Source organism: Trachurus japonicus, chromosome 6, assembly GCF_045865225.1.
Source record: "Trachurus japonicus isolate A0001 chromosome 6, Traja_1.0".
Lineage (NCBI taxonomy): Eukaryota > Metazoa > Chordata > Actinopteri > Carangiformes > Carangidae > Trachurus > Trachurus japonicus.
The window spans coordinates 3183053-3199341 of record NC_140912.1 but is presented as its reverse complement, the minus strand read 5'-3'; the positions used below and the strand labels follow the sequence as shown (position 1 = coordinate 3199341).

The 16289-nt window shown below is 40.3% G+C and overlaps 1 protein-coding gene across 1 annotated transcript in view; it reads right to left on the bottom strand.

Annotated features, from left to right (window-relative positions):
• Window positions 1-16086, bottom strand: part of vps9d1 (VPS9 domain containing 1) — a 28895-nt gene extending 12809 nt beyond the window's left edge. The window contains exons 1-14 of the mRNA XM_085778328.1: window positions 15938-16086; window positions 14450-14522; window positions 12085-12288; window positions 11785-11920; window positions 11283-11394; window positions 8971-9033; window positions 8568-8620; window positions 7770-7857; window positions 7090-7175; window positions 6132-6280; window positions 3961-4314; window positions 3695-3824; window positions 1508-1713; window positions 713-797 (exon numbers count right to left, since the gene is read on the bottom strand). Of these exons, the coding sequence (XP_085634454.1) occupies window positions 713-797; window positions 1508-1713; window positions 3695-3824; window positions 3961-4314; window positions 6132-6280; window positions 7090-7175; window positions 7770-7857; window positions 8568-8620; window positions 8971-9033; window positions 11283-11394; window positions 11785-11920; window positions 12085-12288; window positions 14450-14522; window positions 15938-16030 (1832 nt within the window). The 5' untranslated portion in view covers window positions 16031-16086. The remainder of the gene's footprint in view (window positions 1-712; window positions 798-1507; window positions 1714-3694; window positions 3825-3960; window positions 4315-6131; window positions 6281-7089; window positions 7176-7769; window positions 7858-8567; window positions 8621-8970; window positions 9034-11282; window positions 11395-11784; window positions 11921-12084; window positions 12289-14449; window positions 14523-15937) is intronic.
• Window positions 16087-16289: the final 203 nt, after the last annotated feature.

The following is a 16289-nucleotide window of genomic DNA, read 5'->3' as shown; positions in this document are numbered from 1 at the left end:
CAATAATGATGCCAACTGTCAGTCTACTAACTTACAAATGAGAGTTCAGTCAGGCAGTGATGAGGTTGATCATAACGACTTAACTGCCGTCTCTCTGATGTGGTTCAGGGGATAATGTGGAGCCGCGATCAGGAGATGCACAGACAGTTTCATCTGCGTTCATTTATTTTTCAGTGTTTCACTCAAACTTTGTCGACACAGAGCAATTTAAGCTCGCAGTGGTCTGTATGAGCTCCATTATCAGCGCTTTGACCCACTGAGCCTTTGTCCGAGTCTCTGTGCATCATCATGGATTCCACAAAGTTCCGTCTCTTTTCTTCTTCTCGCCGAGCTCGTTGTCGGGACCTGGGTCTTTTCCAAACCCAGACAGGACGACCTACTTTTAGACCTGGCCAGGAAGTGGCTCTCTGTAGGGGGCAATGGGCCTAGGACAGCCCATGCTGTGTCGGGCAGAGCTGAGCACTGATGAGACCTGACAGAGCAGCTACCCAGGCAGGGAGCCCTTAAATGATGTTTGGCTACTTTCACTGGACTTTGGGATAGTCTCTTGCTCCCTGTCAGAAGCATGTAGTCAGTGGGGAGAGGGCTCCTATTTCTAAGTTTAATAAGGTCACCATTTGAGCTATTTACCTTTTAAAGAAAAAAAAAAGACATATACACCCACACCTAATAGTTTTACACTGTTCTGCACATTAAGATGATCAATACTCACATGGCAGCTGTTTTGGGTGCAGAGTCCACCTCATGAAGACTCCTGTAATCCTCAGCACAGGCACAGATCACACGTAATGTCCTAACTGTGACAAACCATAGCAGAAGAAACATTATTACTTACAGTACAGGTGCAGAAAGATAATACTGAGAGTACGCATTGTAGCAGAATGCATTGCCATAATGAAAAACAACACTGGTTGCATATGACAAGGATTAATCACTACTGTTAGAGCTAATTCAACTATTTATAAGTCAAATTTGGATTGTTACAGATGAGTTACACTTTCTTTACACAAACCAATGCTACACGCCAATAGACAAAAGGTCGGAGGTGCATGGAGGCTGAACGACGAGCTGGGTATGATGGGTAACATTTTTTTCAATGTTTTACACAAGCCATCTTTGGTTCTAATAGTTGTGTTTTTCTTTCAAAAGACACATCTGTGTTTCTGTTATTGAATTTTCAGCTCTGAAATACTTCTACTGCAGAAGAGATTTTGGCAAATATGACTGTGGAAGTGATCCCACTTTGAGCTCACAGTTGTGTAACATTGCCTGACAGCTTTCAACAAAACAGTTTATTACCAGTTTGCTAACTGCGTACCTTTCAATACATTTTCTGTTTTGTTGTTTTTCTGAGGAATTGTTTTCAAGAAGTTTTCATGGCCTTGAGTCCTTAAGAGTCAGTATCACGTCTGTGGTAATGATGCTCTGTCCACATTTAAATTAATACTCTGCATCCTAAAAGTCAGCATTTGTTTCAGGGAGAATAAAACAACACTGTGTGACTTACCAATACATTCCAGCTTCTTCTGTGGACAGCTGTCTTTCACGAGAAGCTCCAGCTCCTGAACAGCAGACTCGTAGGGGTAGGAACCTTGTAGTGCGCTGGGTTCTGGGGGGAACAGTTTTGCAGGAACACCGACGTCTCCAGGTGAGACGTCCTGATACAGTTTCATACTTGTTTCAAAGGCCTGTTCTCGTTCCCTGTTGACTTTCCTGAGAAAGAAAGACAAAGAGAGAAGTTTTTCCTGCTTCCAACTGGATGGAGGCATAAATAATATCTGGGAACAACAGTGTTGGAGGTAAAACTGAACTGAGAACAGTGCTCATCCTCCTCAGGCCAATAGTGGACTTAGCAGAGATGTAAACAACAAGATGTAACCAAATTTCTGAAACATTCACAATTTTCTTGAAATCTGATCAAAATCTCCCAGAAGAAAAATACAACACACACACGCCTTATCATCTTATATTTATTCAAATGTATCTGTGGCCTTCAGAAAGAAGGAAATTATGAGTTCTAATTTCATTTATACACGATAAGCCTATAAGATGCCAGATTTTCACAGACAATCATAAAAACAATGGATAAAAAAAAAAGTTTGTCAATAGCACTGTCTCTGTCATTCATCATTGAGGCGGCATGATTTTCATTACCGTACATTATTTTTTTCACGCAAATCAGAATAAACTACAAGCTAAAGCACAAATATGAGCAGTGGGTGAAAATGTAACACCCAAATAATAATAATCCATTAAAATTAAATGTCCCATCATGTCCCATCAATCCAAACATTAATTCAACCGGCCAGATTATAAATGATATGAGAATAAGAGCTCAGTAGAGGAATCGATTGTGAAAACTCACAACAAGTTGCTACACAAGTTGAATCAAATTTTACCAACAATGGGCTTTATGCACAGCTCTACTACTTCCTAAATTAAGCCAGCTCCTTTATTGGACCGACTGTTTAATCCAGGTGTGTCTGACCACTGCTGGCAGGTCAGTCGGTCCAATAATGTCAGACAGGAAATAAAGGAGCTGGCTTAATTCAGGAAGTAGTGGAGCTGTGCATAAAGTCCATTGGTGCTTTATGTTATTTTGATTTAGGATGAATAATTGTCAACCATAAGGGAACAGAATCACCCCAAGCACCTTGTAGCTTCTAACATCAGTGTTTTATTATTAATACTAAACACTTCCTAAAACAAGATGTTTTTTTCCTTGTTTTTTTATTTTATTTATTTAACTACACTCAATGTTCTTATGATATTATGAGAAAAGGTCCATTAAGTAGAAATCAGTAAAGACTCTTCTATTAACACTGCATTCAATGTACAATTATCAGTGCTACTGCAATGAAGCACAGAGGAGGAAGAGAAGCAGAAACTGACATACTTGGAGTAGCACTGCCACATGCTGGTCAATGAGAGACCTCGACTCACTTTGGGTTTTCCAGGATATGATCCCATGATATTTGCTCTCACTGCAGTTTAACAATAAACCCTGACGATACCAAACTTGTGCACCCTGTGACCTCGGATCTACTGACTGAATACCATGAACATGATGGGGCTGGAGTGAAATGTTGAGTAAACCAATCAATAAATGATCCATTATTTGATTTGGTCTGTGCTTTATTGCCAATTGGATACTTTATTTCCACAAACTTTTCCCAAAGAGTACCGCTAAGTTTTAATTGGTTTCAAATTCTGGAGCAGTGAACTAACATCACACCCTCTGAGCTCAGAGTTTCACTTTTTGAACGAGTACTTAACAAGCAAATGGCTTTGGTTGTGAAGTGTGAAAACCAAATGTCCTAGACAGTGAAGGCTTCTTTAATAGACCACCAATAAAGAGTCTGCAGTGATTTGACTGGTAGTTAGTGTGTAGGCTGAGACTAGGCAAAAACAACAGTGCCAAACAGTGTCATTATAAGTACTGAGTGAAAATCAAGGTCAAATTAAATTATTTTAGCAGATTGCAACATAACAAAATGTGGAAAAGGTGATTCCCTGTACAGGTATATGTGTAAAAAGCTCTCACAGTTACTATGACCAGAGGTTATATAACTGCCCCCTGTGAAACTCTCAGTCTCGTTGATTTACTAAAGCAGTAAGAAACTTAACTAATTTAAGACAGCAGCATTGTAGGCATAAAGACAGGTTGAAGCCACAGGGGCTGAGGCTGCACTACCTGTAAAGAGCCACCAGGGCGCTCCATAGCGGCGTGAAGAAGGACTCCTCTATGTGGGCCAGGCACAGGTCTCTGGAGCTGGCTGTGTTGAGACACTCGAAGGACAGCAAACACAGAGACAGCAGCTGATCTGAAATAATAAAAACAGCAACACTGACTACTTGTCAATGTCTTTAACTTTCAACAGGAAACTGCTGATGCCAATCAATATGTGACAGTTTCTCTGCATCCTGACACACACATCCTTCCTCTAGGGTCACGCTCACCAATTGCAATGTGAATGTCTTTGACTGTGGCCTTCAGATGTTCTTTCAGCGCCCTCATCTCCAGCTCTTGTATCTGGTCCTCATTCAGCATAGATGTATCACAGGTCAGCTCTGAGTCTGAGCTGGCGTCGCCGGTGCTGCCCTGGGGTGGGGCCAGGTCCAGCTGGGACAGAAACTGCTCCAGATCTTCAAACGAGTTCTCTCGGTCCACCGTCAGCTGTGTGTCAGGCTCCTCCCCTTCCTCCTCGGCGTCGTCGGTGTGGAGGTCATGAGAGCGCGAAGGGGAGAGCGACAAACTGGTGCTGAAGCTCTGGCCACCGGTGCCACTACTCATAGTGCTGGTCGACTTCCTCTCTGTGTGACACACAATGATGCACAATTTAACCATGAATGAGTGATTTACCGATGGACCATTTAGACAATACTTAGTGTCCTGATTTCTTATTCATCTATACAAGAAAAATCGAATCTGATAAAATAGATATCTGTAAAATGTTTTGCACACCGATTCCTGAAAGCCAACACTGAAACACAGTAGCCTTTCCAGCTATATTTTTCGGACAGAACCTTTACATACAAGTAAGTCATTTCAGATTTCAGTAAGTGAATGAAACTGACAGCCACCAACGGCCAAAGACTGGAGCTTTTTCTTATAATAAAACATGCTATAAATAAAAAAGTGAAGGTCATGAATCTTTTCAGCATCAGCCTCTGCAGCACTAGGGACGTCTCCATTAACCTGTTAAATTCACAATTTGAAACAACAAACAAAGAAATGGAAAAAAAAACTGAATTTCTAAAAAATGTGCACACACTCAGAAGAGGTGGTTTTATCAGAGTTGACAACAAAGCAATCTTTGGCAAAATTGATATTGAAAGACTGAAAATCTGTTTAATTGAACTAGGGCCCGACCGATTTATCGGCGAGCCGATTAAATCGGCGAGCCGATTAAATCGGCCGATTATAGCCCGTTTGAGAATAATCGGTAATCGGCCAAAACTCGTCGATTGTCGCCGATATTTTCAGAAATAAAATGCAGGGAATAAGACTTGGTTTTACTTTGAAAATGTTCCCCCATTTGAAAAGATCCCCCGACATTAGGTTATTTATCCTGTAGAGGGCGCATCCAACTGCATCCACTAACCACCTCACAGCACAGCAGAGTGACTGATCTGCAGCAGGACACGCTCCGCCATAGCCTTTGTCACTCACACACATCACACAGCTTATTAACAACTTGATTAACTGTTAACTGTCTCAAAACCAGTGTTGCTGCTGGCTTTCTTTTTACTTTTTTTTTTTCTTCTTTTTTTTACACCGCGGTCGGGTTGTGAATTAATTAATTAATGCTCGTGACTCCGGCCGTGTTGGGTCCGAGATTCAACAAGCCGGTCGGGTTTTACAGTTATTATCGGCAGTAGCTACGCCCGTTTATCAATAAACTGGATGAGGAGGGTGAGTGACTGAGCTCAGGCTGTGTAGACTGGGGGGCGGGGGCGGGGGGGCGGCGGCGGTGCGGGTCTCTGACTGCAGCGGGACAATCATGTCTCTGCTCCGTGACACACTGAGCGCTGTGGGACCGGGGCTCGCGGCAGCACCCGCTAAACATTGAAAACAGCGGTGATACGTGCTTCCACGTCGGAGTCAACAAACCAGAAACGTCTGGAACAACACTGGAAAAAGTCGCTTTTCAAAAAAAAAAAAAAAGAGAGCGAGAGAGAGAGAGAGAGAGACCGCCGTGCCGTGTAAAAACAACATCAACAACAAAAAAGTGTCACGTGTCATGACTTCCTGTATCTGGCCCTTCAAAATAAAAGCCCTATAGCCTTTCACAGTTCAGTCATTGATTTTGACTTAATTTTGACAAGACAGTACTCCAAATGTTGTTGTTTTTTCCTGCAACCAAATGACCAATGAAAATTTGGCAGCCCTAATTTATATATTATATAATATATGTAGATATATTACTTAAATTAATAAAATTGTAAAACTTTATAAAAAAAATAAATAATCGGCCGATTAATCGGTTATCGGATTTTTCCCCCCCTAATAATCGGCATCGGCATCGGCCCCAAAAAATCCATATCGGTCAGGCCCTAAATTGAACAACACTGGGCAAGTAAAGGATGCACTGGTTGCCTCTGTAAGCAGCAGCAGGCTCTGGGCCTACCTGGATGGAGCAGGTTGTGAGTGCTGCGAGAAGGTCTCAGCAGCAGGGGGGGAGTCTGAGGGAGGCCTTTGCTGACGAGGGGGTAGAGGCGGTTGTAAACCCGGTACTGGTGTTTCCTCAGCAGCTTCACTACAGGGTGGTCAGACCGGCTGAGGACAAATAGTAGTCAAACGTTACATATAGCACCAGCACTATACAAGTTATCAAAGATAACAGTTCAGAAACCAGAGCGACCATCCAACACTGAACAGAATGCCTTCACTGTCAGTATATGTCAGCACCAACTCCTGCAGAGAACATAAACAAGTACATATCTTCTAAAAAAAAAAATCCTCACACACATATCAACACACACGCCATAAATGAAGTATAACAAGAGATAAAATATTCATCAATACTAAGAGAAACAATGAAGAATATATTGGAGGTGCGAATTGGCTTTAAAAAATGACTATTTATGACAGAAGTCACGGTTACATAATGATTTAAATGTGTTGAAACTGTCTCAGGTCATACTAACTGGAGCTGACTCTGAGGATAACAAAAAGGAAACACAAACACAAAAAAAAGTCATATATTGACACCAAGTCTGATGCTCCACCACCAAGCTAGAACCAACTTTTTGAGCACAAAAAAATCTATTTATGTGTGGTTGGTGTCAAAAAAAACAGTGTCACTAACTATAACTTGCTAATAGGAACACTGCAGAATGTGTATATTATATAGACATACCGTATAGACACACACATAAGTTTGTGTGGTAATCGTGAGTGCCGGTAACTGACTAAAATGCAGGTGGAGGCGAGGTGAACACAAGAGAAATGTTTGGGAAGTTCTCCACTGATCTGATTACACAGGACAGCTACCAGGTCAAAAGTTCTGGTCAAATCCTGATTTATTAACTGTGATGTCATCTGACAAACACATGAAACACACCAAACACAGAAAAACCTCCTACCTGAGCAGGTAAGAGACCAGACGTGACACTAATGTGACATCTTCAGGATTCTCCTTCATGCTGGCTTTCCACAGCTTGGGCCAATCCTGAGGAGGCATCAACATGTGTAAATGACCTGCAGGTAACCATATCTAGAATTTCATATAACCATGTCATCTTTAGGAGCTCTGGTGGGTGAGTGGTTAGAGAGCACATCCCATATGGGCTCTGGCCCTGGAATATCGTGTACTGTTGCCCCATTCTTTGTGTCCACACATTGACTTATTTATTTTAATGTGTATTTTAATGTTATTTATTGCAATTGTATGTAAAAAAAAAAAAAAAAAAAAAAAATCTATTTCTAGGATTGAGAGTTTTTAGAATTTCATAAAATTAAATTGTGAATGATCCAGGTTTTCTAAACAGACCAAATTCACAGTTCAAGGCATCACCTCACAGTCTGCTGACTCCCTCCACCTTTTTATATCAATACTAGATACCCATAATGATCATTTTTCCATTATAATACAACAACAAATTCTAAAATTGTTGTCATTATAGGGCATTGAGTATAGACTGATGAGTGAAAACCCTGCAACATGACAAAATATGTGTTAAAAAAGAAAAGTGAAGGCGTCTGAAGACTTCCTGATTCCACCATGTCATTACCATTGTTTGGATAACATGAACTAAAAACTTACATGGTCTTGCTCATATTCCAGTACATTGGTATAAAGCATACGTTGTTCCTGCTCCTCTGCAGTCATTGCCCCAGATGCTGCAAATCTCCTGTAGTGAAAAACACAGGAAACATACTGACACATTTCCATACTTGGATCACCCCCAAGAGTCCATGACAACAGTCCTTGGTCTTTTTTCGTTTTTTTTAAATTATTATTTACTTAATATCCTTACACAGACTTGTCTGTTATTATTATTATTCTCTTGACATATTGGTCAGTAAATTCTATGGATTTTTTACAAACTATACAAACTTGCAGAAGTGAATACTAATGTACAGAACATGCACTCAGCCTTTAATATTTCATGTCCCAACGCCATTTCTTTATTTATTGAATTGGGACAGTGCACATTCATCAACACTGACGCATTAAGCACCAGTGTAAATGTGCTGGACTTAGCACAACTGCTTAATGAGTTTAAAGGTGAAAACAGCAAGCAGTAAATTGTTCTCAAAACTGTGTGACCCTAAATTATTTCCAAAATGGACTAACCCCTTTCCAAGAATTTAATGACTGCTTTACCTTCAGATAACTTAACAAATAGATAACACCACTGACTCCATATGCATCCTGTCAAATGCACTTTGGAACACGAGTGGGTGAAAATATCACTTCAAAGATTAGGACACGCTGAGATAACAACCAGAAACTCTACATCATTACAGGAAAAATAAGCTGGTGCTACGATACTTTTAGTTTTTAGGCGTTTAAAGAAAAAACGTGACAACAGATAAACCTGACACCGTGTGTTTGTACCTGTTAGCTTCCTCCTGGAGCCTTAGCCTTCTCTCCTCCATCTTCCGTTGCAGCTAATATTACAACAAACATTAAGGAAACCTCCAAACATCATAGTCATCACATGAAACAGGAAGTGGCAGTGCCTTTGACTTCAAATTTAAAAAAAACTGAAAACAAATATGATGACTGAGTGAGCTTGAGCTTTCAACTGAGTTCACAGAAGTGCACACAGATATCAACAGAAGGAAAATGTGTTGCTTCAAGGAACCGCTCAGCATCAATGTAAAATAGGGCATGGGTGGAAATGTAAGACAATATTTTATTTAATCAACACAAATATCTTATGTGTAATGGTCTGGCAAATACACAGCAAAGATGTACAACAGTGAAAACAGGACACAAGTTGACAACACAAGGATACAGCATCCTGTCTGGCCTTGGCGATGATGAGGTTCTCCATCATCTGCCGCTGGAGAGAGAGCTTCTGTATTGAAAAAGAATCACAAGCCTCCATGGGATGTCGGGCGATCACATAACACCAGGGCAAAAAAAAAAAAAAAACTACATAAAGTTGTATAGAGATATTAATAGTTTGTCTAATCTAGGTTGCACTGAATGATCATAACTAATTAGATCCAGTTTTCTTATTTTGGACCTGCAACATGAAACAACTGAAGCAGAATACTCTAAAACTTTCTTCACTTTTATTCTAAGGACACTTTAAATCTTTAATGATATCACTATTTACTTTCAGACATTCTTGTTTTAGCCTGTTATATTTTAATTATTGTTACTATTTTTATTTTTTCTTAATGATTAGTGTTGTTTTATTTCTTGGGACTTTTTCAACTTTATTGTGTATAAGTTTCCTGACAACTTTTATGCACAAGCTCAACATCGTTGTCTCTTGTGTCCAGGACCTATTATTAACCTATCCTTTGCACAGAGCTATACTGTAAATGAGTCCCAACCTCAGTGTATTCCCAAGTTAAAATAAACAAATGAATTAATGGATCAATGAGCGAACAAACAAAAATGCATTCCTAACTTATGGCTGATTTTTAGATAGTTCAGGAGGAAACAAAAAGTCAGATGTCAACAATTACAACCAACTATGTCCCATCCAGACTCTATGTCTAAACAAAGTGAAAAAAAAAATTCTCCATCTTAAACCCCTGAAGTGGACCCTCAACCATGTTACAGCCTGCACAGATCAAAAGTCAGCACTGACAACACAGAGCTACAGACTGTGTGGTGTCTGTGATCTGCCACAATAAATGTCCAGAGACCATAAACATGACTTTGTCTACAGTGAACAGTAACACCTCACTAATGATGCTGTTTTTGTTGTTGTCGCTCCTTCGGTGTTACAGTGTGTTACTTAGCTCTGGCCGCACCGTGACTTTACAGTACCTTCAGAAACGCCTTTAGCTTTCTCCAGTAAGCTCGGAGCTCCACTTGACGCCGAAACATTTTCCGTATCTGGACGATAAGTTAACATGATTTTTGAGAAAATCTCCATCGCGACACAGGTAGGTGGCATGCCGCGAAAAATAAATTAGCTTAATAACGACGGAAATTAAGAAAATGTGTCAATAAACTGCAGGTTAAAATGCTGTGTAAAAGCGCTTACCATGATGTTACTGTGTGGAGAAAGTGGCCTTTATTCTCTGAGACACCGACACGACGAGCGGAGAAAGTTGTGCGTTTTCAGAGGTGAAGTTACCTACGTTTAAATATCCATGTGGCTCAGACACACGGCTCACTACGGCTCACTCCCCCTTCACTCAGGTATTCATTCATCAGCTGGTCACGGACGTCAAGCTGACGTAGGCTACGTAGCCGGAAGTACTACAGGTCATTCAAAGTAAAACCATGGATACATGAGTAAAACCCGCACAACAATTCCGCATGTATATAAGTTTTATTATGAATGGTATTTTTAGGCGATTGATTTATTCTCAAATAAGCCTATGTGTATTCCTAACGGCAAGAATCCTTTTGCACAATATTGACCTCAGCTGTGTTTTGTTTTTGAAAAATTGCACACTGTTCAGTCCGTACATCAAATTTAAGGTAGTTGTGTTGACTGCTTTCTTGTTATCTAATGTGTCTGGACAATCAAGTTGTTTTGAAGTAGCAGAGGTTGCTGTGAACATTATCTTGTGTCTGATCACTAAACTGTATGAAATACAGAGTAACCATGTACGCTGAACCCATTAAAAACCTTTAGTCCCACACATTAATTCACTCATTTAAAAGTCTCATTAAAATCATTATATTAGATCATTAGATCCACCAATAGAAAAACCAAAATAATAAAGATTGTTTGAAAAAGCATGATAGTGGATTAATCAGCTGATACCAGAATAGCTCTGGGGTGCATCTTGTTACACTGTTAAATGTCACTCTCACTAACAGAGTCCTGAGTTAGGAGGATCCTAAAGTGTGGCTGGATGATAATGGGTGAGGGTAAAGTACACCCCGGGCCCGGACAAACCCACACAGACACTAGCTGAACCCAGAAGCTTTGTGCTGTGAGGAAACAGTGCCAAACACTGTACCACCTGTCTGATTAAATAGTGCTTTCAAAAGTACTTATTCACGACACGGTACAATGTAACACATTTCAATCAACACAAGCCAGATCCTCCAGAATGAGCTTCAACACAAAGGAAAGCACTGTTTAATTAGCTAGGTTTTCCTAATACACTACCACACACACACACTTACCAAGGATGTCTTCTGATAGGCCTGACCAGGTGTGAGTCTTGCCAGACGAGCTTCATAATTGGCTTTCAACTTCTGGTTCAAACGCGACGCTTGTTCAATGGGTGTTAGCTCCCTAGAGCCCAAGCACACACAAACATGACAAAATTAAAAATACAAACAAATAACATGTGGCTTAGAGGTGTGCTCTCCATACATCTGTCATCATAACAGGCTTAACTGCTTTTACTTGTTTTTAGAGACCACTGAATATATTAATAAGCATGGATACTAGTATTATTTTTTTATTTTCAAAAGTAACATAAAACACCAATGAGAAGGAGCAAGACTACCTTTAAATGAACTAATCTTCAGTGTAGATACAGAAACAGTGAAGGGCGTGTTTGTTGTTTTGATGTGGTAGAATCCAGAAGTGTCTGGTTCTTGGAAACTTGTTATCATTGCTGTGTGTGTTGTTCACTTCAGGGTGATATCAGGAATTGACCAGACCAACATTTAGCCGTACTTTTTGCTGGCGTCCTGTGACTCCACTGTTTGCAGTCTCTTGAAGACTTCAGGGGGGAGAAAGGGGGAGAGCTCCCCGTCGCCCTCTGACAACACCCTGCGGTGACCTGTCTTTGTGGGGCTGGTGGCTTTACGTCCTGTATCAGCAGGAGCAGCAGATAGGACAGTGACTGACAGCAGAGGTGAAACAGGAGAAAAAAGAAATCATGTGGCTGCACATTGGCTAGATTGGTTTTGTGAGCCCGGGGGCAGACTCCAGGTTAGCACAGTTTGAACATTCATGTTGATCAGATATAGTCACCGGTGTTTGCAGCAGTGGTCACTGGTAGGGCGTTAGTCTGAGGCTCTTCTGATTGGGCAGTCGAACAGGAAGAGGAAGGAGAGGCAGCCACAGAGAGGTCAGGACGCTCAGTTCTCTTCTCTATAAATGACTTGGCTCGCTCCAGACACTGCTCAGCCAGCCTCAACATCCGCTCCACCTCCACCGCCACCATCTCCCTGTCCTCTGAGGGTGGGACACAAAGATAGACAGGACAGAAAAGGTTATGAGAAATGATTTTTTCCTGAATGATTCATCTAATGCCGGTATATTATATAAGGGTCATGGGATTTAAGATTTGAGGCAGCTTCATGCTGAGTCAGGTACTCTATTCAGGCTGATTAGTTTAAATCTGGTTAGAATGATTAACTCCACTGGCAAGACATTCCACTGTCTTGACGCATGCTCAAATCTCTTATTGCTTTATTTATTTCTCTTACTCTTTAAAACAGTAAAAACACAACGATTTGAGAGTTTGCAGAGTATAAAATTTGTTCAAAATTAAATAAAAGCCTGTCTCAAACATAGACACAAGTCGGGTCAGTTCGGCTACAGTTCGGCTATTTGAGAATTTACAGTACATAAATGTCTTTCTATTTCTATTTCTTCTCCTTGTTTTTCTAATAATACACTGTTTTCCTGCTGTCTTAGGTCAGTATGTAACATTGAGTAAAGGGCAATGGTTCAAAATGATTGATCTCTTGTCAAATATAGGCTAGTGTAGTGCAGTGGGCTGTCTTGTTTTAGTTGGTATTCAAAAGCATTTGAAGCTACTTGATTTAAAAATGACTCAGCAGACAGATGCTCAGCAAAGTAAAACATGAACACAAAACTGCATCTGCATGAAATTCACTTTTAATTGTTCTGTACTGATAGAGGGCAACTGTTATTGTTATAGATCGACTCTGTTGCATTAAATATTTCTCATTTAACCAGCATTCTGATCATAAAGTGGCCAAAAAACATGGCTGCCAAAGTGCCATGGGTAGGTCCAGTCATTGGGAAAAAGGTTTACAAGAGTATTTCAAGCCCAGCCCATAGAGGGCACCAAGAAAAACATGGTATAAAACCAGGTGGACTGTATGTGCACTGGAGACAGGTGTTAACCAAAATGTCAGGTCCACAGCTCAACACTAACCATATTAGACATGAATGAACACATGATGTTAGAGAATCTCTGAATTTCAGTATGTTACTGGTGTTTAAATTTAGTTGATAGGACTTTGTTTTGGTGAGCAAAGCAAGAAACCTCGGGACTCCACATGATCGCAATAAAGGCATAAGTAAGTTTAACTGTGAGCCAGGAATAAAGGCTCATTTCTCCACTGATGCTCTTCTAGTGTATAACCCAATAACGGTTCAACTTAAGGCTCTCAATAGTGGTATGTTCACTTTTTTGATCAAATCCTAAGTATTGCACAGTCAACAATCTGGCCTCTGTGAGATGTTTAAGGGCCTTCTTTGTCCTAAACTATGTGTTTTCTCCCCATTTGCCAGTTATACAGTAACATGTTGCAAGCAGTTGTTTAACTTACTGCCACTTTTTTTTCACCTGAGGTAAGGAGAGAGGAGAAGTGAAACACTGTATGGGTGATCTAGTGGTAAATGTCAAACATACCTCAAAAAACAATTCCTTTGACCAACAAATTAAAGTTGAATGTCATATGAATGAATTTGTTAAACTTTGTTTCCTCCAGAAATATTAAAGAGAAATCTTCAGTTTAAATCGTTCTAGTTGTTTCAAAATGCAGCTGCCAGACTCTGACAAATATCCTGTCCATTACACCACAGAGTGCTGAATTGATTTTAAATATGTTTAATCACCTGTAAAGTGTATGGCTGGTTCACTCTTATATTTATATCTATATTTATATTGGTGGGATCACTGATGAAAATGGAACAGCACCTTCTTGCACTTTATTCAGTTGTTGTTACTCCCTCCCTCTCCAATCAACTTCCTCTAATCATTAAAGATGCTGACGGCTGAGTTTTAAGAAGCTGCTAAAAGCTCACTTGTTTCTCTATGTGATGTGTTATTGCCCCCTGTGGAGCATGTTTGTTTTTTTTTTATCATTTTCCTTTTATAATTTTTGAATATTATCCCCTGTTGTTGTTGTTTTTTAAAGGTTTTTACTGTACAGCACCTTCTAAAATGTTTTACTTAAATAAATGTCCAGATGGGGAGTTCTATTTTTTCAACTCTCTACAGTTCAACACACGTTCAACTCTGTACAGTATGCCGAACTGACTGAACAAGAAAGAGAGAAAGCCATCATCAGGTCAGACATCTTATTGTAAAGCAACTGTGTCTTTTACATAACTCACACTTGCCATGACTCAGACCTACTTTGAGACCCAGCTTCCTCCAAAAGTGCGTGTGATATGTAGTTGATCGTCCGGAGGTATTCACAATATGCTTCCTGCAGAGAGACCACAAACACACAAACAGTAAACAATGCAAGATGCTGCTCACACATAGATAGTTATGTACTGCATCAGTCAAACTGGAACAGGAAAAGTGGGTATGATAGATATTCATTAAAGCAGAAGTAAGTGATATATTTGTGTTAATATAAGTCTTAAATAGTTATATCTTCCGACAGCAATCACTTACATAGAGTGTTTGGTCTGAAACACGGGTCTGTCAGTCACTCTGCTCTGCTCTGAGCCGAGGAGAAAACATTTATCGTATCCTACAGTTTTTATCCAATGAGGAGAGAGAACGGCATAAAGGGCTGTGTGTGCAGCCAAGGGACGCCGTGAATGTGGCGACGTAGGGACGAGGACTGTTATGGTCCGTTCAAGGAAACTCGTATTTTTCCGACCGTGAAGTCGTACCAGTTCGATCTGGTACGAGTTCACGGGTCAGAAGTTACGAGTGGCCGTTATAGTGACTTTCACCGGTAAAACAGGTCGGAAAAACACGAGTGGGTTGCCTGGAGCGCTACAAAGTCGTAAGTTGTGACTTGAAGCTGTAATTTACGATTTCAAAAGCCTGCCTGGAACGCAGCATTAGCGAAAACGACCGGACCACTTACTTCTGCTTTAATCATAGTCAGGATAGTTATTCCTTCACTGTATGTGGTGGTTAAAGCATGTTGTCTTCGTTGGTCTACTGAATTCATCGTTGCCTGCATATCATCACAGTACATACTTAACTTCTGTTTTTTTTTTTCATCTACAGTGCACTGAGCTATAAAAAGTAAAAAGTCTTTAATAAAGCATATCACCTTCCACTAGGGGCCAATGAGAGGACAGCAGTTATTTGCTGTAGGGTAATGTACTAACTGACTAACTGACTATATTGTGTTATTGGTCAGAGTAGTTTCAGCTGTGTAAAACAAATGTGATATATTATACAGTGCTAATGATACGTTTGGTAAGTTACAGCTTTTATGTTGATGTCTACCGGAATTGAACCTACTTTTTCTTTAATATTACCAGTTGTATTGTATTTAAATTGTGAATTAACGTCATTACAAAAGTCTAGAGTAAAAGTATAAAGTTTATTCTCAACTTAGACGTAATGGGAGAGTTAAATATGACGAATTCAACAACAAGCTAATAACTTCCGTTTAAAATTATTATATTAATGTCATAAACTAAACTAGACTAGAAGTGGGTACCCTGTGGAAATGATGAAGTTAATGGTGCATATTAATAACGAGATAAATGTACAGAATAAACATCACAGTTTCCTCCAGTGGTGTGTTTACGTCCCTGACAGGTTAGCCTGCTAACAGCTCCCGCCCCCTCCGGCTGTTTACCCCAAACACACACACACACACACACTGCGTGTTGCCTTCACGGCCCAGCTGTGAAACAGAGACACTACCTTATGTCTGCTCCCTCCATCCAGCTGTATCGCTATTTTGGCCATTTTCATGGCATTTTGGAGAGCTGTCACTCCACTGTCAGCCGTAGCCATGGTTAGTCAGGATCCTCTTCCTCTTTGCTCCTCCTCCTCCTCCTCCTCCTCCTCCTGCGCCTCCCTTTCTTCTTCTGAGATTTTACTAACGGCCGATTGAAAACAAAATTTGAAGTGTGTACTGCCTCCTACTGGACGGGAGTAGCAACCAAAAAACTAACATTTATAGACATGTATACATATGTTTGATAAATTCTGGGACCATTTTACAACTGACACTTAAACTCACCTACAACTCGATAAAATATGATTGATTACA